A 27,865-nucleotide genomic window follows, 5' to 3' on the forward strand; every position below is an offset into this window, starting at 1 on the left:
GAAGTGGACAGCCCTGTCTTTGTTATCGGTTGACGGCAAAAACAGGCAGGAAGGGATTCCCGCTACTGCAGCACTGTATAGAGAGAAATATCATTCTGGAGACACCACTGGACACCTGTAAGACATTCCTTGTCTGGGTTTACATAATTTTATGGATTATTGTATTGAAGTATAGGGGCAAGCCATACGTGGAAAACAAAAACGTGCCAGAAAAGAGTGATCCCCACACTGACAGTCCTTGCTGTTAAGGAGAAAGAAAAAATGTGATATGAAAGAAATCAATCAGACAGTTTTATATGCTGTTTAGAAATGCAAGGAGAGTCTATGGTATATGACTTGATGTAGTATATAAGAGATCAAAGATAAAGAAATCAATTAAAAAAGCATATAAAAATCATGCATTACAATTTTTTTCCTTCATTTTTGGATTATTTGACTTCTCCTAGAAAGTGTCCATTTTGGAGATATCTCCAAGGAGAGGCAGTGATGATTTACAGTATGGCCTGTTTGAGGCTTTGGCATATCTGTTCAAATTTGGCCTTCTGTGTGTGTAGTATTTAGATCATGTTCTGTATTTTTATTGTGATTAGTAAAGCCACAGTTGTGTACAAATATTTGAACACCCCCAGCAATTACAACCACATTTCCAAATAAGTTGGGACACTGCAAAATGTTAATAAAAATGCATATGATATGCAAATCATTCAAACCATATATTTAATAAAAAATAATACAAAGTCAACATATCTAATGTTGAAACTGAGCAGTTTTATTGTTTTTTGAAAGATATATACCTATTTGGAATTTGATCCAGCAACATGTTTCAAAAACGTTGGGACGGTGCAACAAAAGAGTGGTAAAATTGTGTAATGCTAAAAAACACATGGCGGAAGTTCAGTAACATGACTGCATATAAAAAGTCTTTTAGAAGTAAAGGAACATAGCTAAAAGCCAGTATTGGCTGGCCATGACCTTCTCTATGTAAAAATAATATTAAATAATCCTCTACAGTGCACAGATTTAAATATGACATTTTTCTGCAAATTGTAGTGCACAATTTATATTATTTTCTTGAGTTTAACGTGTTGGGAAAATATAAAAAGTATAAACTGTCCCATACCTTTTGCACAGGCTACTTTTTACATTTTTTGTTTTTCTCAACATATTCAATTCAGCAAATAAGCAGTATTGGTGTATTTGTAATACGCAGAACTATGTTCTTTGTAGAGCATGTTTTAAACTATTTTTATTTTGAACATCAGGGAACTATGAAATATGTCCAGAGGGACACAGACTTTTGCATCCGACTGTAGTCCTATATTTGTAATGAAGAAGGCATTAAATTGACTGATATTGCTTTTTTCTTACTTCTTCCAATTGTAATGGCATAATCCATGGGTTTATTCCTTTATGATCATCAAAATGTATCGTATGTCATGCCACAGATTTATTTTCAATCAAATAGAGTAGAATTTGCATACATGTTCTTTGCTACCTTTACATAATATGCAATAACATATAATGTTGATTTTTTTCTACAACAGGTTTTCCACACATTGCCTTTCATTTCATCCAAAGCCTGCCTTTTTACATTTCTTCTTTATTATTTTTTGCCTCTCGTCTACAGGTATCACCACAGTTCTCACCATGACCACTCTGAGCATCAGTGCCCGCCACTCTCTGCCCAAGGTCTCCTATGCCACGGCCATGGACTGGTTCATCGCTGTGTGCTTTGCTTTTGTCTTCTCTGCCCTGATCGAGTTTGCAGCTGTGAATTATTTCACCAATGCTCAGGCAGAAAGAGCTAAGAAGAAGCAAGCCAAAGCAGCTGCAGCCGCTGCGGCTGCATCAGCCACCAAGAGCTCCACACCGTCCAGCAAGGGCAAAGACACTGAGGAGGTTCTGCAGGTGAGTGCAGTAACCAAAAACGTCACTCAATATTTACCTTTAAGTTGTAAGTTTATTATTCAGTTTTTAATCTTCAGACAGAGTAATATGTAAGGCTGCACTGACACTAACACAATATTTTTTACTGGCACTTGAATACAGTATTGATAGCAGTGACCAGGGTAAAGATAACACGTAGCAACTTCTGACACCAGTAGATGGAAAATAACAAAAGGCTGGCGTAGTGGGCTGACCAACAGCAGCAAATGATAAAATGTTGGCTCATAGTAAAGTGTGTAACATCAGTATTTTGTGAAAAGGCAAGAACAGTGGATGATACACCAGTTGGAATTCTTCCTAAGGTGTTTCACCAAGACGCCACAAATAGACCAGATAACACAAACAGAGTAAAACATACTTACAGGAGCTACTTGCCTCAAAGGCAGAGCCAGGCTTCCTTCAGTGAATATTCAACTCCCACTGTGTACTCAGTTATACACAAACACATTTTCCAAACCACTTATCTTTCTGGGTCGCAGGTATGTGCTGGAGCCTATCCTAGCAGTCATTGGGTGGAAGGCAGGATACACCCTGGACAGGTCACCAGTCCATTGCAGAGCAGACATATACATCCACACACACACACACACACACACACACACTTAGTCAGTTACAGTTTGAGCTAATGTAGTTTAGGTTATCAAGGGAGCAAACGTTAGACATAAAGAAGGAACCACTGGTCTCTTAGAGTAATGATGTCCTGTAGTCTTGGTATAGCCTTCAGCAAATCAGTCACCTGTGTATCACACAGTTGTCTTGTGGCCTTTTACTTCAACCATAACAAGAAAGCTGCTACTGACAGTGTGAATGACTGTAAAATTTACATTCCAGTACACTCCAGCAAAGTCTGACACTTGTAAATGGAAGCGTGAGTCTACACGCATCTATGTGAGAAATTCAGATGTGAAGCAAGATTCAGCCCTGAGCTGAGCCAGAGAAGCCGCTGCATGCTTACTACAAGTATATCCATATGCTGTTCAGATCTGCATTCACTGCAGTTGTTAGATCTTAGTACAGAGTATTAAACCAAACCATTACTAATCTAAACTCATCTTAAGTGTATGTGTAAATGCCTTTAATTAAAGCTGGGTATGTTTTATTAATGACAGAACGCAGCTTAAGACGTAGATTTTTGTTTAGGACTTCAGCTGATAAGGATCAGGTACTGGTATCATGAAGGAAAGAGAGGTATCAGAGCATCCCTATTAATATGTAACCTAGAAGAGTCAGCAATTGAAGTGTTCCATTTTAAAACAAAGAAAGCATCATGAGACCAAGTTCTTCATCCTGAATGTTCTGAAAAAGTGGATAGATAAAATTCAATTAAGGCAATAATTTGGCAAAAAATATATAATTTTACCACACCCCAAACGTAGACCATCATCCAAGGCATGTTTGGTGTTTGAAGTTTGGTTCTTTAGTTTTGCACTGGAGCTTTGAGGCTAGTGTAGCTAGCAAGTAAAGAAAGCACAGCAAGCTGCATTCCTAAATGCAGTTGCCTCAATCTGTGTCAAGTTAATATGTAAACTCATGCAGACATGCTTCAGGGATGGATTACTGACCAGGCCATTGGTGCCAGTGCCCATGGGCCTTGGCGGGGTCCCAGACAACACGACTTGTGGTGTTTCACGTACTGCAGTGGACTGTCCCAACATTAGATTTTAAACATTACATAAATATGTTTTGAATATTAACAATTTATTAAATAAATGAAAAAAATGACAAGTGTATCTGTTTTTAATTATTTCTAACTCTGATTACAGTTGCCATTTGAGTGATATGTCAGCATTTACCTTTTTCATGTAGATAGGCCTATATCTGTTTTTGTATTAAAACTCAGTTTGACTTTGACTGAAAAAGAAGAAATTTTAATTCAAATCTTACAGAGAAATCTTCATATATTGCACAAAACTGCCATAATATAAACACAACATGATATTGCACATTAATAAAGCTAATAAAGCAAATAACTTAAAAACAGACATAAATGGACATAAACACAAACATGAAATATCCATTTCTGACATGCTTATGTAGTTTGTGACAGTGAATAGCATACTGTTGTCTGTATAAATGGAAGAGTACTTAATACACAGATAAAACCATTTTTAAGCTTGTACTTGATTACTTAAAAGCTGTATGCAGTTTGTGGCAAGTTTGTGTCAGCTGTAGAACACAAATTGGCAGGGCATTACCATCTAGTATATGTTAAACACATCAGCCTTACTTTAGCTGAGCTAAATTTACAGTAAAGTGAAAACTGTGTAAATCTGATTTTTCACTTTAAATTCAGTGAGAAAGTAGGTTGCTCTGACTCTAAGCTTCCTGAGAATATGTGGCCTTATGGTGACATGACAGAGCATATTTGTGGCAAGTGAATGTTTGCCGTACAGTATTTTGAAGAGATAATGTGTGGAAGCTTAGATTCAGGATTAAGAGAGGCACACAGTCCAAGCATGACTGCGCACATTCTCATGTGGTCCTTTACTTCAAGGAAATGAATGGTCACTGCTTCTAAGTGTACTGTAATCTCCTACATGCACTGTAAGGTCTCTGGATACCATTTATAAGCTTTTGGAGTTTACTGCCTTTTTCCTTCTGCCAACACATAGTTTTTTACTGACTAGTGCGTCAGTGTTCTGAAACCAGAGACTTACACAGTGCGTTCCTTCAGGTACAACACACCTGCCATCCTAAGAGGCAGTGTAGCAGCAGACGAGGCAGCAGCGGTCATGTGTTTCACTTCATGCATGCCAAATGTAATCCAGTGGCAGGGCTTACAGACATCATCCCTTAAATGTGCCTGTCCTGAACGCACAGCATGCTTTCTCATAATTTTATCTGGTATATGTGACATTAGGAGGGAATATGCATGATGTTGACCTGCTATCCAGGCAGTAATGTTTCAGCTCTACCTTAATGGCTGTAAAGAGGCATCCCATGTGTTATCACTGAAGAAGTGATAAAAGAGTCTATAGCTTGATTGTATGAAGTACAATAAAAAAAAGGAAACCTTTGACTTTTGATTAAATGATTCCTGACAGCAATATGTACTGTTGCTTTTTGCCATTGTGTTGTCATTCTTCAGTTGGTGCCATATTGGGAACTTGTGGTTTAAGCATATTTTCTATGGGAAAAATTAAAGGCATTTTGGAAAATGCTGCTATCGCTCCTAAATAAACATTTTCAAAATATAACCTCATTTCCAAAAATGTAATAAATGTAAATAAAAAATGGAATGCAATGATGTCCCAATCAAGTATTCCATAGTTTTAAAGGAAAATGCTACAAAGACAACATATCAAATGTTGAAACTGAGAATTTTTTTTTTTTAATATATATAAAATATATATGCCAACAACATGTTCCAGAAAAGGATGGGGGCTTATTTACCACCATGTTTAATCACCTCCTCTTTAAACAACACCCTGCAAGCATTTGGGAACAGAGGAGTCCAGTTGCTGAAAGTGAAGTGTTTCCTGTTCTTTATTTGATACAGAATTTCGGCTGCCTTAAGGGGTCACGTTTGCAGTATTTTTTATATGTTGTCACAGGGGGTGACAGGTCTGGACTGCAGGCAGGCCAGTTTAGCACCCAGATTCTTTTATTGTGGAGCCATGCTGCTGTAATACATGCAGAATATGGTTTGGCATTGTCTTGCTGAAATAACAAGGCTTTCTGTGCAAAAGACATTGTCTGGATGGCAGCATTTATTGCCAAAACATGTTTATATCATTCAGAATTCATTCACTCATGCCACGTGCATTAATGCACTCTTATACCATCATGATACTGCCTTTTGAACTGTACACTGATAACAAGCTTAGTGGTGTTTAGCTCAGAGGACGTGGTGTCCATGATTTCCAAAAACAATTTCAAATTTTGATTTGTCAGGACACCTTTCCACTTCACCTCAGTTCATTTTAAATGAACTCAGAGATGGTGGCAGAGTTTCTGGATCCTGTTTATATATATTTATTTTTTGCATTTTAGAGTTTTAACTTGCATTTGTAGATGCAGTGATGAAATGTTTTCACAGACAGTGTTTTTTTAGAAGTGAGCCCATGCAGTGATTTCAACTACAGAATCATGTCTATTTTTAATGCAGTTACATTTGCACAGCGTCCCAACATTTTTGGAAATGGGGTTGTACATTTTGTCCCCTTTTTCTCCCAAATGTCATTGGATTGTCAGAATTGCAAGGTTGTTATTTAGTCAAAAGACAAAAACATGTTATAGTTATACTATAATTTAAGTAATCAGTGTTACATATAATATTAAAGTTTAATGGCAGGCTTACGTTCACATGACATGTGCAGGAGTGTTAGCTTACTTGCAACATGGTATGTGCCATTGAGTGTATTTCTGCTCAAAAAAATCTTTGAATTTTAGGCTTTGCTAGCTCATGTTCTCTACAGAGTGCATACAACATCAGCACTGGGAAGTTGTCAGAGAAAAAGAGAAGATTAAAAGGCACAAATGGCTGCTTTTTTCTTCACCTTTGGCATTAAAGGGTTAAAGACAGAAGCGCCACTCTCATTATCCGTACTCTCCGAGTTGTTTATGAGGAGAAAATCCCAACAAGAAATGATGTGAAGCTGACGGAAGTTTAATGGACTACCACCCGGATGGTGGATTAAGGGGTTGCCATAGCAACATGCACAGTGCACATCTGTATAGGTTTTTGCGGCGCTACAGAAAGCAGAAGGGAAATTAATACTCTTTTTTTCCTAGAGAGAGAGAGAGAGAGAGAGAGTGATAGAGATTTAGAGAGAGGGGGGCATCTTTGAGCTTGCCACCACTTTCTTTTCCCTTTCTCTCTCACACTCTCTCTTTTCTCAACTCATTTCCTAGCCACCACAGAACACCAATTAAACACAGTCTGCTGTTCTTTTCTCGGAGGATATGGTTGAAAAGCATGAAGAAATTGGACCAGCACATACGGGAAAAGAGTTGGAATTACACAACTTATTATGCTGTGTTAGTTCTTAGTAGCCGTTCAGCTTCAGGAGTTAGTCTTTTCAACACTAGCTGTTGGAGAACATAAAATGGCCCTAGCTTTATGTTAGTGCGCACACACACACACACACACACACACACACACACACACACATATACACACATTCTGCCCTTTCTCATCAGTTGATGGTACTGTAGAGGCACAAATCCATGTAATAAAGGCCGTAAATTCCATTGGCAGGCATTTATGTTGTGTACACAGTAAAGCTCAGTTCATTGGCCCAGGCATCAATACACACACACACACGCAGATACATACATCCCAAGGGTGTCATCCAACCGTGAAACCACATCAGTCAGGGCTATACGTTTTCGCCAGTGGTCCTCGCACAAATGCCGTTTTTTCACCAGTGCAGCACCATACAGTTAAAGTTCCAAACCCAGAACTATCTGTAGATAGGTCGAGCACTTGTGTCTGTTTTCCGTCACATAACAAAAGTGTCAATTACATGGAGTGAGTTCTCATGATTTCTCACACAAAGTTAGTGTTAACAGTTAAAACAACACTAGCAAAAGTGGAGGAGCTTCAAGCACTGATTTACCTTCAACTCTGCATTGGTTTTATGAGAGACAGCAATGCTGGTTTGCTAGTGTTTTTGTTTTGTTTTGTTTTGTTTTTTTGTTTTTTTTTTGATTACCTGAATCCAGTGACACCAGATGATGCTTCTATGATGATTTGTATTTGACCCATCTGTGATTTATACCATTACTAGATCCATCCACATGTTTAGGTTTGACAGGCTTGGTACCCCAGCAAGAGGGGTTACCAAATTCAGCATGGGTGGTCAGGTAGCCCACTTGGTGGAAATGACAACAAAATGCATAATCACAAATTTGTGAAAAATATTTTACTTCACTATCCAGTGGAAAAACACGCACCACACACACACATTTGTTTTGTATAATGTGAAAAAATAGAGAGATTACAGAGGTATAAAGTTGATGAGCCACACCATGAAGGTATGGGAAAGAGTTGTTGAAGCAAGGCTAAGGCGAGAGGTTCAGATCAGTGAGTAGCAGTTTGGTTTCATGCCCAGATAGAGTACCACAGATGCCATTTTTACATTGAGAGTGTTGGTAGAGAAGTACAGAGAAGGTCAGAAGGAGCTACATTGTGTCTTTGTGGATCTAGAGAAGGCATATGATAGGGTGCCAAGACAGGAACTGTGGTACTGTATGAGGAAGTCAGGTGTAGCTGAAAAGTATGTTAGGGTGGTGCAGGACATGTATGAGGATAGTGAGACAGTGATGAGGTGTGCAGTTGGAGTGACAAATGGTTTCAAGGTGAAGGTAGGGTTACATCAGGGATCAGCTTTGAGCCCCTTCTTGTTTGCAATGGTGATGGACAGGTTGACAGATGAGGTCAGGCAGGAGGCTCCATGGACCATGATGTTTGCAGATGACATTGTAATCTGTGGTGAGAGTAGAGAGCAGGTGGAAGAGAATCTGGAGAGGTGGAGGTTTGCACTGGAGAGGAGAGGAATGAAGGTCAGTAGAGACAAGACGGAATACATGCATGTGAATGAGAGGGAGGCAGGTGGAAAATGAAGATGCAAGGAGTAGAGGTCGTAAAGGTGGATGACTTCAAATATCTTGGGTCAACCATCCAGAGCAATGGACAGTGCAGAAAAGAGGTGAAGAAGAGGGTGCAGGCAGGATGGAGTGGGTGGAGACGGGTGTCAGGGCTGATGTGTGACAGAAGGATAGCAGCAAGAGTGAAAGGGAAGGTTTACAAGACAGTAGTGCGTCCTGCTATGATGTACGGTTTGGAGACTGTGGCTCTGTCTAAAAGACAGGAAGCTCAGCTGGAGGTGGCGGAGATGAAGATGCTGAGATTTTCTTTGGGAGTGACAAGGCTGGACAAGATTAGAAATGAGCAGATCAGAGGACAGTGAAGGTGGAGCAGTTTGGAGATAAAGCCAGAGAGGCCAGGTTGAGATGGTTTGGACATGTGTTGAGGAGGAATAGTGGATATGTTGGTCAAAGAATGTTGGAGATGGAGCTGCTGGGTAGAAGGAGAAGAGGTAGACCTCAGAGAAGGTTTATGGATGTAGTGAAGGTGGACATGGAGATGGTTGGTGTAAAAGTAGAGGAGGCAGTGGATAGGGCAAGATGGAGGTAGATGATCCGCTGTGGCGACCCCTAAAGGGAGCAGCCTGAAGAAGAAGAAATATAGAGATTAGAAACAGTGTTTTGTGTATTAAGTGGATTTAAAACATTTTTAAGGCAACAGTAGCTCCTCTGCTGCTGCACAGTTGGTGTTTCTCATCCTCTAGTCATTTCAACATTGATCACAGATCTCTGCCCACAGGATGCTGATGGCTGGATATCTTTAGTTGGTGGACTATTCTCAGTCCAGCAGTGACAATGAGGTGTTTAAAAACCCCAGCAGTACTGCTGTGTCTGATCCACTCAGACCAGCACAACACACACTAACACACCACCACATCAATGTCACTGCAGTGCTGAGAATGATACACCACCCAAATAACACCTGCTCTATGGGCAATTAAAGAACAGGGTAGAAGGGGGCTAAAACGTATGCAGAGAGACAGATGGACTACAATCTGTTATTGTAGAACTACAAAGTGTACCTATATGGTAACTGGAGCTGATAAAACAGACACAGTGTAGAAACAAAGAGGTGATTTTAATGTCATAGCTGATGGGTTTATGTCCCCTGTGTAAGGTAACTTAGTTGAAGATGCCCCACAAGATAACCACCACCACAACCACAACCTTATTTTCTGTTGTGAACAAACAATAGGGCCAAGTGAAATCTCAACTAATTTACTGAATGGCTATGATCTAATTGCTTTAGAAATTTCATCCGAAACACCTGAGATTTATTAAAATAGAAACTTTTTGGGATGAGCTGATCAAACTTTTTGTCATTAGATAAAAGTGGCTGAGGCATTTATTTTCGATTACACAAGTCGAGTTTTTAAAAATATGTGATAGTTTATTAAATACTTTATTTTCCTTAAATGCACTCTTCATCATTGTGTACATGCTAAACTCTTGCACAGATGTGGAAGGATTTCTTTTTTGTAACTTTTGGACTATTTGTTTTTGTCCATTATTGATGAAATATTCATACAATCTAAATCTTTTTAAAGTGTGAAAAAGCACAAGTGGAGATGTGAGGTTTTGATCTGACAGCAACAATATTGAAGTGTCTATATGTAATAAGTGTTTTCTAAGCCTCTGTTTTTTCTTCAAAGTCAGGACATTTTTGACCTGAAAATGTATGAAACCCAACCCCCACACACACACACACACACACACACACCGCACACTCACACAGCAGTGTGGAGTCATTTCTCTCCATCTCCCTTCGTGCAGTGTGATGTAAGCTGTTCAGATAGTACAGTTCCATACGCCTCCACCTCACTCCCACTGACAGTACTGTAACACACACAAAAAGCTTCTTACTGATGCATTAGCATGAAAGATAGGCCTATGGATATCTCTCCTGGAGCTGATGCCTCACCAGAGACGCGTGGTTTTCTGCAGAAACATGTGTGGTTAAATAAGAGGCAGTCTTTTATTCCTATGTGTCTTACTTGACTCCTTTTCATCAGAAATAAAATACATCTAAAAAAATAGCAGTGTCTTTCACTGTGATTAACATTTGGTTGCCAAATTAGAGATTATTTTACAGTGTACATTGTAGAGTTTGTTTTGCTACCAATAGTTTGAAAGAAAGAAAGAATAAATGAAAAAGAGGTTGTTGTACTAACTTAAACAAAACTGTATGGAGGGGCATAACTAGAGGTTTATGGATATGGGTGCCATCTGTGAAGTTGATTAAAATTCTTAAAGTAGCTGGCTGTTGTGCGAGCTTACATTAGTGCTTTATGGCCTGTCCTCTTTTCTTCACCGCATGTGAATTTAAAGTTGGCCAGCTAATAAACAACTCGCTAAAAACCAGCTGTATATTTATAATGTAGATAGATGTCTTTACTCTGTAAGTTCAGTACGCTTAGACGGTGTATTGTATATTTTGAATATTTTGAATAAATTTTGAATTTATTTTTATTGTCGGATGCTTTTAGCTGTAAAACAGTCACTACTTCAGAAGTTGCTGACCAGTGTTACTTCGCAGAGTGAGTAGCACAAAAGACAGCCATGATTGTCTTAAATGCTGTAAGACAATCACAAGGTCTCATATGATTGGCTTGCAGCTTATGAGGTTTGATATGATTGACTGAGCCAGTGTTAGGCCTTCTGCAACTGCTATGAGACTGCCGAGGACAGCAGAGGACTGCCATCTCTTGTTGTTATTATAGAAACTCTTTTGTAGCACCGCTGAGGCAGTGGTAGATTGAAGCAGCAGCATCTACCTCAGTGCCCTGCTATCAAAGTATATTGTGAAATTGGAGACACAATGGCACAGTTAAATAATGAAGAATAAATGCAAAATAATTTTCATGATTTAAACTAATAATATACATTTATTTGTGGGGGCTAAATGATATGTAGTGGGACTTTAGCTACAACTAGCATCAACCCTGACTATAAGAAAATAAAAGCAGGACCTGCAATAATGCTTACTTTTAATTTTCGCAAATTTGAGCCTCTCTGACATAAGGAAAAAAATAGGTGAAACTAATATTTTGATGATTTGATGTTTTGTGAAGTCTAAGTTAAACATTACGTCTCTTCATTTCTCCCACAGCAAAACTCTGACACTAATGGCAACCTACGCAAACGCATGAACTCCACGACTCAGTCTCAGCCTGACTCCAAAGGCAGCCAAAGAACCGAATCCTCCAGTAAGAGCACTGTTGCTGTGAGCAAACAGCTGCAGACGAGCCAGTTAGCCTCCAGCTCAGGTGGAACAAGCACCTCTGCTAGCCAGTCACGGCTCAACCCCAAATCCTCCAGCCAATCCAATGCAGTTGCCCAAGCTTCAACCTCCAAGACCACACCCCCTGCCCCACCATCCACACCAACAGTCCCTGGGCGGTCGTCGGGCAGCACACCCACCAGCTCTGCCTCTCTTCACCATCTTTTAGGGCCAAAGTTGGAGAATATACAGAAAATGGACACCAAGGCCTCACCCAGTCAACCAGCAGCTCCTGCAGCAGGAGGGACCAGCAAGATTGACAAGTACGCACGCATCCTTTTCCCAGTGTCTTTTGGGGCTTTTAACATGGTGTACTGGGTGGTGTACTTATCCAAAGACACCATGGAAACAAGAGGAGGCTAACCACATCAGATTAGCAAGTGTTTTTTATAATACTCCATCAAAGCCAAACAGCAAATACAGAGGATAACATCTCTCAAAGGATTGTGACAAGCATATTTAAAGCAATTCCTAGAAATCTAATCTTATTTAAACAAACGGACAAACAAACAGACAAGCACCTCAGAAGATTATATGGATGAAATAATTCTGAAACATCATTCTTGGGTCCTGTTTGAGGGTGAGCATGTGGATATAGAATAAAAACAGCACTAGCATTCTCTCTGGACCGGATCTTCGATTCATTTGGAGCCTTTTTTCAAGTGGTCATAAATTGCAAGGCACATTAATTGTAGAACTCACAGCTGCAGGGATATTGCCAGTGAAATTGAAAAAGAAAAAAATCATTACCATTTAGTCTATTTTTCTATAGAGACGTTTTCTGATGAATCGCTCAGTGCACCACTAAAGATAATGTTTTCTGGCAGACTTCCTTTTAATCACTTTTTGTTTTTTAGTTTGAATATTGTTTATTTGTGTCCATGTAAGCAACCCAGGCAATGGAGCGTCTGCTGAATGATGAGCTGAGATTCTCTAGGCTGAGAGTTTGCTCTGTGTGGGCGGACCTCGTGAGCAAGCCTGCTGGACCACCCTGCAGACTGCTGAACAGCAGCAGCAGATCTGTATGCATGTTTTTTTATTTCTCTGACACAAAAAGAATTTACAAAATAAGCTATTCTATCTTTATTTGTCCTTTAAATATGGTGATTTTTTGTCATTATGGAAATTATTTTTGTTTGTTTGCATTTTGCATAGGAACGTTCACCTCCAGAAACTAGAGTCACCCTACAGTAATCTGCGTTTTGTCAACTCTTACAAACCATTTCTTACTTATTGAATGGCTATTGTTTTTTTTTTCCATTCAGTATTACTTCACTGGAAGTCTGTTATATTGATGAATGACAAATGGCATTATGATTGATTATGTGAATATCATTACCATTGTATGAGCATCCACAGCACATAATGCACTATAAGGTCATAACCTTCATTATACATTGAACGCTAAAACCCCTTATTTTCTTTCAGTTGTGTCTGACTGGTTTGACTTTACAACTTTTGGATGGGCATTATGTCTGAGTGCTCAATGGGACTGAATACTGAATGTTTAAGGACTTTATAAATGTTTTAAGGTATGCCAGTGACCAGCAACATGTTCACATTTTCCAGATTTTTCTTTTCTTCTTCCCTTCTGCACCAACCTCACTCTCTCTCCCTGATAGTAAATCTCTAGTGTTCTAGCTCAGTCCAGATTAAATGTCAGTCCAGGAAATAGACTGCTTAAAGGCCTGTGTGTGAGCAAATGCACTCATCCACATTTGCTACATTTCCACTGCAAGAACCAAAAACCAGCAGGTTTAGCTGGAAAGACTGTTCACAGAAATTCTAGACCATTTTTTAACATAAAAAAGAACCATCACCAGAGCTCCCTGGCCCTGTTTGACATGTCAAACAATATAGTGTTGGGCAAAGAAGCAAAACTATAGAAGCTAACATTGAGAGCTATACAGTTACACCAGCATCTTGTACATTTGCTTCTTCAAAAATAATACAGCTGTAGTTTAGAATCATCTATGAAAATGCAGCACAGTAGCAGGTTACTGGACTCCCAGGTCCTGTGTTGTTTTACCTCTGAATTTAGACAATGGAATTGTGGCTGTTGTGCATTGAAGGTGAATGTGATTGCACCAATGAAATCTCTTAATTGTAACCTTCGTGTACATGAAAGTGCTGATAGTGTTCTGGATATCAGACTGTCTGCATTTAAGATGAGTTGGAAGACCAGGCCCACTGTGATAAGATAGCACTGAAGGAACTTGAAAGAGGATTTCTCAGACTACTTAACATTATCCAAAACTGGGGACTGTCCAGTACATACATTCCCAATATCTCCTCATATTGGACAGGCTGGGCTTGGGCTTGAGTTATCTGGCTAACTGAGAAATCTTGCTTTGTGTTGAAACATAGGCTAAATATACCAGGCTGCCACTTCATTAAGTACACCTCTTTGTTTCTACTCTCTTTGTCCAGTGCATGTATGAGCACTTCATAGTTCAATTACTACAGTTCAATTAGTACAATTACTGTAATTCATCTGTTTCTCTGCATAATTTGTAAGCCCCTCTTTCAACTTGTTCTTCAATGGTCAGGATGCCTGCAGGCACATCCTGGAGCAGGTATTTTTTGGGTGGTGTATCATTCTCAGCAATGCGGTAACACTGCTGTGGTGTTGCGTTAGTGTGTGTTGCACTGGTATAAGTAGATCCAACACAGCAGCGATTAAAGAACTACAAAGCACATCTATCTGGTAATGGACCTGAGAAAATGGACATTGAGTATACATACAAGGAAGTGTACTTAATGACGTGGTCAGACAGTGTGTATTAGTGTTTACTAAGTTATGCTTTACGCTTTACTTTAAACAGGTTGTAGCTTCTACCTGCTTAGGAATCAGTGGGAATATTTAGTAAAAAGTAGTTTGCCTGGTGCAACCAATTTCTGATTTTGTAATGGCTGAAGCTTAAGTCACGTTATACCTAGCCTAGGTGCTGCTGCACGAAACCTGGGCTAAACAAATATTGGATTTTCCAGCTTTGGTTTAGTCTGGCAGAGAACTTTCTCCTAGACAAACACTCAGCATTGGTCTCCAACAACCTACAGTAGGAGAAGATGAGAATTAAATAGATGCAAAAAGAATAAGATACAGGTGTTAAGCATCAGCTACTCAGCCTCTTCATTTCTATTGCACACTAGACCTGCTACACCCACCGCACACCTCCAGATCCATGACCTACAGTAGACCTGTTCTCATCAATACAAACATCCTCCTCTCCTCATCCCTTTACCCGTTAATTATGCCCTTATCGATCTCCAGGCCATTAACTAGTCAGCAGGCCATCATGCAGACAGCAATTCGTCTAAAACACAAATGCTTTGCTGTTCCTATTCCAAACCATCATCAGTGTATCAAGACATGAATCTGTATGGACGATCTTTCCGCCTTTCATTTTAATTACTGAGAAGAGGACGAATGATTCCCTCAGTGGTGTTGCCTTTACTTTTCTGTTTCTGTTTTTCTCTATTTGAGGCGCTGACCTAAAGGCTAAGCGTTAAGTGGGTATTTAGTAGCGGAGGGTCCCTGAGGGTATGGCCCAACATTCCAGGCGCTTACTTCTACTCGGAAAGTGTCACTTAAACAAGGCACCAGGAGGCTTATTACATTTCTCTCCCTCTGCCTCTGCTTTCCCCCTGTCTCTTCATTTGTCTTTCTACTGCCCTCCCCTCTCTCTCTCCCTCTCTCTCTCCTTTAAGTGTGCATGTAAACAGTGGACATTTTTTGTGTAGTTTATGGACAAGGCTATCAGTGGACTGATGGAGCAATCAACAATGTCTGCCATTTCTGGCTTCCCCGGAAACGCATGAATGTGAAATTGACTTCATGCCCTTACCATCACCCCTCCTAAAACCTCTCTCGAACACACACACACACACGCACACTTTAAACGCTCATTAACCTGCCAGCTTCAGGGTGGGCTGCTTCCTCCCTCTGTTTCCCCCTTTGTGCCTGAGCAGCAGAGGCTAGTATGCATCAGAGTGAAAGTGTCACAGATGAAGGTTAGATAAGGACAAGGACTTTGCTGCTGTTCTAGGGGTGGGCGATCCAGCACTATATCACAGTAAACTTTTCAGAGAATATTGTGGATATCATTAGGACTTAAAGACCACTGATATAATTTTATTAAAGGAGATTTGGATTGAGATCTTGTGCATTTACATTTATTGCATTTAGCAGGTGTTTATGGCATGTAGCAAAGCTATTTAAAGCTGCACTATAACACAATAAAATGGAAAGAACTACCATAAGTCAGAAATGGAAAAATGCACTAAATTATGCTGCCCATGTGCTGCTGTGAGTTACCTGAAATAATCATTTAAAAAGAGGCATCAGAGTTTTTCAGACCACATCTTGTGTTTACTTAGTAACATCATGCACACACAGGCTCAAAAAGAAGGTCAAGCTGGATTTTTAGGTCTCAAAAGTAAAACATATCCTTCATTAAGTTTCAAGTTTTGACTGAGTTGTCTTTGAATACTCTTTCAACACACTTGCCATCATCATATTCATCCACTCGGTGAAGGAGTCTGAGGCGAAACCAACATTACAATATGTTCTTCTGTATGTTATGTGCAATTACACATTTTCACCAGAGAGGTCTCTAAATCCTCAAAACTTATATAGTGTAGCTTTATGTCTTTGGTCTATTGTAGGAAGATCATGAATTAGAGCACAATCGGCCCTGTGTAATTTGGTGTGAAATGTTGAATTAAAAAATGTTCTCATAGTTTTTAACAGCATTATTATTGGGGGATTTTTGCTTCCCAATTTAGTTCTGTCCAATCTACTAGCTAGGTCTCCCTCTATCACATGATGCTACCAAGCTTGGTGGGTGAAAGGTACCACATGCTTCCTCCAAGTCACATGATATCTCATATCTTTTCAAACTTTCATTTACACAATGATGACATGGGAAGCTCAACACATTTGGAGATGAACACTAACTGCCAGTTGTGCTATATTTGGTAACAGATATCTGCATTGGTTATTGATGATGGACGGGATAGAGCCATTGTACCCTCTGTAGAGAGTGATGCCAGGTATGCTGTCCTGGACTTCTGGCCACAGGACTTCTGTGGCATTGCTGGAGCCTGAACGTGCAATCACTTAGACCAGGTATATGATGACCTATCTGCAAAGTACCAGTGCTGTTTTCATTTCAAGAAATCAGGAGCACACATGATCAATTGTTTGAAAACTGAAATTAAAAAAACACAATCAGTTGTGCTCCTCCGTGTTTGCAATGAAGATGTGAAGCCACACCCATTTTTTGCAGATAAGATTGGACACCTCTGGCTTAGAAGGATTTGAACAAACAAGGTCATTTTTAAAAATATGGCAGTACTGGTCCTTTCCATTTGTGGAAGTGGAAACCTTTGCTATTTTATATTTTAGCCATATTACCCACCCTGAGCTTGCTTATAGGCTAAGATCCACTAGACTGAAGAACACTGAAAGTGTAGAAACACAGGTGACCTTGACTAACAGTGTTTTAGGCCTGAAGGTAGGTTTCTTCACCCTTAGCTTCTTCAATTTGCACTTCAACCACAGAGAAGAGTGGATGGTTGAGTGTAATGCAGTCCAAAATGCCTGATATTATACTATAATATTATCTCATCAAAAGCAAAGGACACATCTGTGTCCTAGCAAGATAAGCCACTTGAATATGTTTGCTCTTGTGTTTTGCTTTATTTTTAGCTGCTTTTATTTATTTTTTTCCCTTTTCTTTCTTTTTTCACCACAAATGTCACTGCCCTGTTTGTATTACAGCTGATTGAATTGAAGTCTCCGCAGGCTCACTCATGGATAGTTGACAGCTTCTATTACAGTTCCACCACTGCCACTGGAAAAGCAGAGGACAGAAAGGGCCTTCCTTTCTTCACACAGGCACTGGCAAGATGGAAAACATGTTTAGTGCACCCTGCAGAGTGTATTTTGTTCTCCACACGAAGAACAAATATCCATAATCTCCCACTGGACCGCACCCAAAAAGGAGGAGGAAGAATAAACAACCAAGGGAAAGAGAAAGTGAGCTGGGCTTAACAGTTTTCTCGAGGACTTTCTGACCCTCTACACGAGGTCAAATGATGACCAAGACGAATAATCGAGCAGCTTCCTGTATATAGTTGTACTAATAACCGAATGTCTTTGTAAAAACGAAAATTAAATCATATACATTTTGTGTTTTGTAGTCAAACGAATATTGTTTAACTGTTGCCCTATGCAAGGTAATCACCTTAGAACTGTCACATAGAGCAGGGCCCTCACCTGGTTTCCAAAAATGAGGTCATCACAGCCAAATAAGGAGTGCAAAGGTTATAATAAACTTGCACATCAGCCATGGATGGTCTCAGTCTTCAAATGCTGTTTTCACTTCTATAGAAATTTTGGGTAATGGCTCAAAATGAAGAGAAAAACATAAAAAACGTATTTAAGTTTAGGAATTTCAGTATGAATATGCAGTTACTTACAAAATGTTGTAATACTCCTGTCAAAGTACATGTTTTGTTGTTTTTCTAAATGGAAATAGCATCTTCTACAGGGATCAAATATAAATATGGTACCTTTCTGCAATGTATTTGCATTTTATAGAGTTTAACATATTGGGAAAAAAATTTAACATTATATCGCTGCTTTCAGGACAAAACCTCTCCATTTTTCAGGTTTTGACATAATTTGAAAATGCCTGTCACCCTTTACAGTGTGTGTACGTTTCATGCTGAATAGACCAAAAGAAATGGTCAAAAATTACTTGGGGGTGGGGGGAGTCTGGTTCCACTGACGTTAAAAACAAAGACTTTTTTCCTTCTTCTGTAAAGTTACTTTGGAGATACAAGGTTTTGTTCTGACAGCAGCGATAAAAAGTGCAGCAGTTTGTTCTCTGAAGAGAATATTTACTTAATTTCACTTCACTTATCAACAAAACATATAATTTCATAAGAATGACTGTTATATCACTGTCATAATGAAATCTCATATCTCAAAAAACAGTAACTTTACAGAAAGAAAAACTTATGATAAAAGATCATTCAATTCAATTTCACTCCAGAACTTTAAGTAATTTTGGGTCAAAGTGCTGTCAATATAATTACATTTCCTGTTGACCATGTAGACTGTGTTTCTCCACAACAGCCTGTTTTCTGTTTGTGGTTTCTTAATAGCTTGTGATTCCTCTGGTTGCCTCTGTTGATCTTGTTGCTGCTACTCTATCTTCAACTTTTCCAAACATTGCTGTCTTTTTCGATGAACTTGTTATTCTCATAATATGTCCAAGATAATAGAGCTTCAGCCCCTCGATCTGGGCTTCAAGTGAGAGCTCAGGGCTGATTTTCTGAAGGATCCATTTGTTTGTTTTCATTGCTGTTCAAGGTACTCTCAACAGTCTTTGCCAACATCACAGATCAAAGGCTGAATCATTTTTCCTGGCCTGCTTTTTGATTGTCCAGGTTTCACATTTATATATGAACCACAGAGAAGACAAAGATAGTCTGCACAGTTCTGATCTTTGTAGAACATTCATTACATGTGAAGATCTTTTTTAAGCACCAGCATCCTTGTTTTTGCCAATCTGTATCACATTTCTTGACTGCCTGATTCTTTGTTGTTAATAACTGATGTCAGCAGGTAAAAGCTGTCCACCACTTCTGCACCTAAATCATCAACTGTATATTTCACTGTCTGTTCTATTACCTCATAGCATTATCTTTATTTTCTTCATATTAAGCTGAAGCTCCATTATTTCACTCTGATCCAGAAACTACAGGATGTGGACAGTACTTATATTTTCATCACATCCCTTGAGGAGTGAGTTTAGAGGAACATAGTGGAATGTAGAGAAGAGGTAGTGTACGATGTGTTCTAGTCATTTTCCTTTAGTGAATCAAAATGTTGCAACTTTTTTTCGCGCTGTGATACTCTGTGAAATGGGCCTTTCTCTGACACCTATGAGTTGAAATCAATAGCAGTAAAGAGCTACGGCTGGCAGGTTCAAATGGGCAGCTCAAGAAAAGCAATTTCAATTAATTATGTTCTAATTAAGAGCTGTGTCTTTATGTTGGAACAGAAGAAAACTGTTATATGACAAGAACGGCACTGTACTCTGGACTGTTCCTCCTGATATCTCTCTCTCTCTCTCTCTCTCTCTCTCTCTCTCTCTCTCTCTCTTTCTCTCCCCCTCTAAAGCCATCTCAATCTGTCTCTGCCTCCATTTTTCTCTCTATCTCTGTTGCTCTCTCACCCCCATTTCCCCTTAGTGGCTGATACGTCTAAGAAGAAGTCAGTGCAATGGCAATGACTCAGCATTTAGACAGAATTAATGGCTTTGACCTGCAAAGAATCCAACTAAATTCAGCTAAATGAGTTTTTTGTTTGATTTTTTAATAGATGTGCAGTACTAATGTGCCATTACAATTCATGCACAACACATTTATAACAGATATGAGATGTTTTAGAACCATATTTTTAGTCAGGCGCTGTTCTAGTTCATTTATTTCTTTAATTGAAGTAGTTATGTCAGAATATATCATTACAACGATTAGCAACACAAAATTGGGGCTTTAAATGTCACAGGAGTGTTTTATCAGTTATCAGTCATTTATCAGCCGCTATGTTAGGGAAATGAATCTGAATCATATCTGACTTGTGTTGCACCAGCATGTCTACACACTGACTTCACACTGTGTGAAAGGGTGGTGTGCTTGCTGTATTTTTCCTGTCAAAGTCACTAAGTTGTTTGGTTGTTTTTTTCATTAGAAAGCTTGAAATATATGAAATCTGGGTGTTAAATCATAGCAGGCATAAGAAGCAAATGGCAAAAGGTATTAAATAGCTTTTGGAAATGTCCAAAGATATAACAATAGAATAGAACCATAACAATTCCTAAATTCAATTAGCTAGAAATAGATTCATGGTAAAACGAAGAATCAGTGTTATTGTTAAGTCCAACCAATATAAAATTAATTGTACAGGTTTGAAAAATTAATTATAGTTATTAATACTTAATAATAATGTTATTAATTAATAATTATAAAGTTATTCATACTTAATAACAATGTATAAATGACCAAATCTAGAATAAATTTTTAATCATTTTATTATGTTTTTCTTTTTTCAATATGTAAAAGACAGCAAATAAATTGACAATCACTAAAGACAATATTGCTGTTTTATATTATTAACAAATAGTAATAGTTATTGGATTGGTTATAAACCTTTATATAGCTAGTTAGATCATTACTGGAAAAATTGTAATCCCACCCCCGACCCCCTGGAAATTATGCTTGTGTGTATGTGTGTGTGTGTGTGTGTGTGTGTGTGTGTGTGTGTGTGAGAGAGAGAGAGAGAGAGAGAGAGAGAGACTGCCACAGTGGTCAACCTGTGGACAGACAGACACCTCAGCATGGCTGAGACTGTTGTGTGCACATGTGTGTGTCCATTGCTTTGAAATGCAAATGTTCTACTAATAATAGGAGTTGATGAGCCATAACGCCAGAGACTGGAACAGTGACAGGAGGACCATAGTAACTGTCTCCCTGGAAACCACTCAATGGTGAATTAGCAATTGAAATTGTGGTGAAGCCCCTGAGGATAACAATGGCAAGGTCACACGCAGGGTCTGTGTGTTTCCTTTTTTGTGTATATGTGTTTTATGTATTTATGAATCATCACAGGGTTGATTTACAAGTGTATAACTACAAAGCAAGTACTCCATCATGACTTAAGGCCTCACTGTCATGAGTGATTTCACAGCATTACCAAGCTTTTTTAATTCAGTAAAATATTGATTAGACAAATGAGAAAAAAAGGTGTATCCCTAATCAGCGTTTCATGGTGAGATGTCTTGTTGATGTGAGGAGGCTTGTGTGCTCTGGAGAAGCAGATGTGTATATTGAGTTTTACTTCATTTCAGTGTCCTAGCAAAAGTGAGGAACCATCAGGGCCTTCAAGGCCTCAGAGTATGAATTTCTATTATTATTACTCATAGTTCATTGTTGAGTTGTGCTTGAAAAAGGCTTAAATTCTTGAAATGCCAAAGGAAAATCATACAATCAGGATGTTTATTTTGTATGAGGTTTCTCAGTAGATACAGCCAAACTAGTTCTCCCATTGGTTAAGATGTCAGGATCAGCACTGAAGGCCTCGGATAACTAAGAACTGACAGCAAAATCAATCTCATTTCGATTTACAATGGGTGGGAAGTTTTGTAAGAAAGAAATGTCACTCTAAGCCTCCTTGGAAGTCTTTGATATGTCACTGACTATGGACACAAGTGGTTGTCTGACCAACGTGTTTCAGATGTCAGAAATAAAAACAGTGGCAGCAGCCGTACGTCTAAATGAAGGAGTCACTGATTTCAACATACATCAATGTAGGGCAAGATGTGGCAGATGATTACAGAGGTGACAATGGCAAGTAGTCGCTTGTGTTGGCAAGCGGCAAAAGAATATTCAAAGCTGCAAACGCAAAATAATTACAAACACGCCATGACGAAGCTCAAAGACCAAAACAGGAGGTTATCATATCATTCTGTAAAAAAGATTATCCATATGGTCAGAATGCTTGGTGGTAGTTGGGGTTGGAGGCCAGGTTGGGGGTTATTGCTGGTGAAGTGATGGGGGGGGAGGGTGCTATTACACAGTTCACACCAATTACATATTGCACCAATAATATGTCACAATTCATCTTAGCAAGAACAATTCAACTCCAGGTGCAATTATGAGTCATTTAGTCATTAGCTAAATGGGAATAGTTAATGACTTACACTGCCCACACCTGAGGAAAGAGGAAGCTTGTTAAGCATTAATACGAGAGGGTGAAATATTTTAAGAGGCACACAAGAGTTCATTAAGACGCTGACCATTTTCACACCTTAAAACTTGCCATAACAGGAGACCTTATGATAGAACAATAATGGAAAAATCTTTTGGTACTGTGTGTTAATGCAACAAATCTTTAAACAGCTTTTTTTCTTTGTTCCACACTTTTTCCCTCTTTTAATCTGTAGCATGTCTTTTAGCTAAACACATTTGTGTTTTTCATATTTCCATGTGCTGTTCCGTAATCACACCCCCAAACCCCTGACCCAAATCAGTGTGACTGTAGAAGATGCCTGTGGAACACCCGCGCACAGCTCCATCCAGCTCTCCTCCTCCACTTGCACCTGCCCTTCTACTGCCTGTAGATGGCGCTCTGGTTTATGCATGTATGTGGAATAATCTATCTAGACCTGGAAACCAGCTGGCAACAATCCAGACCTCAACTACACCTCATTTCTCAAAAATCTGTTTCAATACTTTCAAGGCCTCGAAGCCTCTTTCTTCTTAAATGATATTAGTTCCAGAAATATTCCACATGTTTTTCCATTCAGATTCTGTCTGCTGCATCTGTAGAGTCAAGTAACGTCAACATTTATCTGAACAATAATCCATTAACTGAAATTATGCTCAGAAGCCAGTGAGCAGGTGCGGAAGCAACTTCCCAATAACTCCCTATAAACATCCATCTTGACCTTTCCTGTCTTCTCTCTCATTCTCTCATGTTTATGAACCTTCTGGCTTAAAGTAAAAGCCCCTCTTATTGTCATAAAATGTGTTCTCATATTAAAACCCTATGTTGAAGACATCCAAGCTCGCAAAATAATAAATAAACACGTTAAAGAAATATAGAGAATGATTTTAAAGCAAGAAGAATCTTCTCTAAATAACCACAGAAAAGAACTGTTATGTAACCCACCTCCATCACACTTAAATTACCTCTATACCTCTGATAAACACTTGTGCTTTGTTTTATACTTCTATTAGCAATCCAAAATCCAGTTAGGCCTCTGTACTCTCTCATAAAATGGAACTACAGTGGAATCTGCATACATCTTTTATTTATAATTCAATAGTTGAATTCTCTGGCACAGTGTTATAGCTACCAGGCTGCAACTCAGCTAAAACTCCTGCTGAGAAGTATGCTGTGACATTTGAGTAAGTAAATGGTGGTGATTTTGTGGCTACTGTCTAATTGCCCATGCCGTGAGACTTCAGATCTCTGCTGCTCTCTCTTCCTTTGCTGTTCTCATCCCTCACACTAGTTACCCAGGCAACAGAGTAAGAGACAGCAGCCTGTCTGATGCAGCATCAGTAGTGCTGATCAGCTGATTGAGATGCTCTCCGTACCTCACAACATGATGAAGTAAGTCTTTAGATAAGAGTGAGAAAACATGATGCTGATTGAACAGAAGGCCTGTGATAAGTGTTCATTCGTCAGAGGTCAGAGGCAAACAATTATGGGTTCTTTAGCTTGTAGAAGAACACCATTTGGTGTAAAGTGGAATCTTTTCATAGGTGTGCTTCAGAGTTAAAGAGGCCTTCTAACAAACATTATGTTTTCATGACAACTTGGGGCTCAAGTTATGCAAAGGTGCAACCACAAAGCACATTGTAAGTGCAGCTGGTTGAGAACTTGCAGGCTTAATTTCCTTGGTCCTCAAGGTTCCTGTGCAGGAATGTGTCACTTATCTCTTGCACTTGTGATTGCAGAGCTTCTAGAATTCTTTAGAAACTTTAGTTTTTGATGAGACAGGCTTTGCTTGATATGACATGGCTTGGTATGGCATAGTTGTTCAGACTGCAAACAGCCCTAACTGAATTTTAAAGAAAAGCTTTGATATATCTGATCATTTCTGTAGGCCTGTTTGTCATGAAATGTTAACATAATGGGAGTTATAATATTTTAATACATCAGAGAAAATATAAATAGGAGAGACCAGAGAGGACTGACACATGGTAATTTGCAACACCTCCAATTTCACCAATCAGAAGTCAGCTACAGGGGTGATATCAATACTCTGCGCAACCACTTTCATTCTGAGCTGATAGGAGAAGTTTGAAGACTTTATGTGAAATAGTGACATGTTTATGCACAAAATCAAATTGTGAGGTGATAAAATTTCATTCATTTTGATAGAAGTTCATGTTTTAGTTTATCTGAATTCTATACTACTGTTATTTGTAACAGACAAATATATGTATCCTATATAGATAAAGGAAAGGAATAGCACAAACAATCATCAAGTTATACAGGCTAAGACAACTGATCTCCCCTCTTTGATATATGGAATCATATGGAAGTTCAATGAGAATTTCAAAGGCCCCATATCTTATGTTTCTTGGATTTAATTTTTTTTTTTTTTATTGGCCTTTTATAATGTTAGTGTGGTTTTATCTTCCAAAAGCAGTCATAGCAGATTTTAACAATGCCTCTTTATCTCACAGTATTAAACTGGATGTTTTTGATACTGTGCCTTTAAGACTAAAATTAACTCTGTTCTGATTGGCTGCCCTCTATCACGCCTCAGTCAAAAAGCAGTCTGGGGTGAAGCACTCCTTATAACTTCAGTGTGAATAGGTGGAGCTAAATAGGCTGTAAACTGTGGATTATGTAAATGTGCTGGTTTTGTGACATCACAGAAACAATGAATTAAAAACAGGTAGATTTGCAGCTTAGTTTCCACGTATGGGCTGTATGGCTTGAGAAATAAATAGTATGTTTTGAAAAATTAACAGTGATTATATGCTATATCAAACTACTTTGTTGTGCAAATAAACAATCCAATAACTAATAACTAAAAGCCTGGCCTACAGGAAATGAGCACTTATCCTTTTGACCAGCAGAGGTCACTATATGCTAAAAACTTATCTGCTAATCCTCGGAGAGTGAAGAAGGCTTAAGGCTACCATGCTGATTTACTCAGGTTTATCCATAACCTATGTTTACAAAAAAAAAAAAAAAAAAGAAAAGAAAAAACAGACCAGACATTCTGAAATATGTCCTTTCCCGTCAGGTGATCATAATGGACCCACAGACCTGACCATGACTGTCTCAAAGCGTATACCTGTTTTTCATTTGCATGCAAAGCAGGTGGGTCCAACCCCCTGATCGTGATGCAATCCAGTGCAAGGCCAAAAGCGGTATATTGGCCTTAATGCCACAGCGTGAGATTGCTCTCATGTCCTGATACATTCAAGCCAGAGTTTTGAGCTTAATAGTGGCTTTGATTAGGTACATTTACATAAACACAGGTATGACCCATCGTTCCCAAACTCAGGTGAGCATGCTCAAATTGTGAATTTGTTTCATAACAGTACAGTTATGCAATAAAGATGGTCAACAGACTGTAAATAAAAGCGTTTAGATGGCATAAGTGATATTTTCTATTCCTCTGTGTGCACATGTATTGACACTTTGTCACTTTGGTGTCATGAAATGCAATTTCTTACCTGGCATCCAGCAGAGAGCCTGCAAAATTAGCACTGCGGCAATATCATTTAAATCATCAGTATGAACAAATTGCCAGGGCATTTAGTGCATAGCATTTGAAAAGGTTACGAGCTCTTTTGTCTGAAAAAAAATTGTGCTGACCTTTATGTGATTTAAGTCTACATGGTCAAAACAAAAACCTATTAAAATGCATAAAAGCAGTGGTGAGCTGGAACGTTTATGTGTCCAGACATTTTTTTTCTCATTGTGTTTACTTGCACCGATGCAGATGATGTGTAATGATCTGTACTTGTTTCAGTGTAGCAGAAGGTGGTTGGAGGAATCAGAAGACAGGCTGAAAGTGCACTGAAGGTGTAAATGACTGGATGTCAGAGGATAGTGATGAGATCATTATAGCTGACTCCTAATTTCCAATAGCACTCAAAGGAAGATCAAAGCTGTAATGAGTTGTAGAATGGTAATGCCCGTCATGATGTGGGGCCATATGGATCCTTGAACAATCTAAGCTCCATAACACAGCTCCAAACACTGAGGGTAAATGGTCAAGCACTACATGGTTTGTTAAGGATAGCATTTGAGATATATATATATATATATATATATATATATATATATATATATATATATATATATATATATATATAAATATATGCACCCTCACACACACACACATACACCAAATATACATATTATATAAATGTATATAAAACCTCTCCAAAATGGTAACTTTACAGGAAAACATACTTTTCTTTTAATGTAAGTCAATCCAACCAGACTTTTTACAGACAATGTAAAGGGCTACAGGCAATTTTAAAATGGCAAAAAATGGGATATGAGGTTTTCTTCAGACAGTGTGTGTGTAAAACCCAATAAAACATTAAAGATGATGGAACAGTAAATATTTAAGCGAGTAGTGTTTCATCATTAATAATAACTGGTACTTTGCCCTTTTTACTCAGTTATATATCATTGCAGCCATACTTAAAAAGTCAATTTAGCTGCGTGTTTGTCCAATCTCATGGTTTTGGTTTTTAAGAAACTGAAAAACTGACAGCACGACTGATGGAACTGTAGATAAAAATGCACTATAATTCCTACAGGGCTAGATTATGGGAACAGAGAGCATTCACTGTTCCAGTCCTCATGCAGAGGTGGAGGGGCTAACATCTGGGACCTATGTGACATAATGCCCGAAGCAAGCCTGAGTGTGTGTGTGTGTGTGTGGGTGTGTGGGTGTGTGTGTGTGTGTGTGGGTAACTCAATCTAGGACTAGGATTGATTAATTGATTAAAGTGAAGATTTTATTAATGTTAATCCCAACAGCTGATCCAAAAATCAAATCACAGCTGATCCTATTATGTACTGCATGTATACCACACTTCAGCAGTGCCTCCTCCTCAAGACTGACTGCTTCTCAATGGATCTTTCTGGATTAAAAAAATAAAAGTACATATTATTGTGCAAAAGTCAGAGACCACCCTTCATTTATTTAATCTCCAGTATTAATACAGGCAATATTTCTGAAATTATTCTAAATAAGAAAATTCACTGTCATAGAGAAAGAGAAAGTCAAATGCAACTGAGGGTGGGAAAATGAAGTTCAAAAAGTATCAAAAGATAAAAAGAAAACGAGACTCCTAATAAGCACACAAGACCTGGTAGACCACCAAAACTGTCAGCATCAGACAAACAGCACTTAAAGCTTTCATCTTAGAGAGATAGGAGAAAAACAAGCTCTACTTTTAAATATCAAATTAAGACAACGA

General features: G+C 38.7%; 1 protein-coding gene across 1 annotated transcript in view; it reads left to right on the top strand.

The window, feature by feature from the left end:
• gabra4 (gamma-aminobutyric acid type A receptor subunit alpha4) overlaps positions 1–18,024 on the top strand; it is a 41,756-nt gene extending 23,732 nt beyond the window's left edge. Inside the window, exons 8-9 of the mRNA XM_017704055.2 lie at positions 1,628–1,908; positions 11,648–18,024. Of these exons, the coding sequence (XP_017559544.1) occupies positions 1,628–1,908; positions 11,648–12,181 (815 nt within the window). The 3' untranslated portion in view covers positions 12,182–18,024. The remainder of the gene's footprint in view (positions 1–1,627; positions 1,909–11,647) is intronic.
• Positions 18,025–27,865: the final 9,841 nt, after the last annotated feature.

The sequence above is a fragment of the Pygocentrus nattereri genome, chromosome 8, assembly GCF_015220715.1.
Source record: "Pygocentrus nattereri isolate fPygNat1 chromosome 8, fPygNat1.pri, whole genome shotgun sequence".
Lineage (NCBI taxonomy): Eukaryota > Metazoa > Chordata > Actinopteri > Characiformes > Serrasalmidae > Pygocentrus > Pygocentrus nattereri.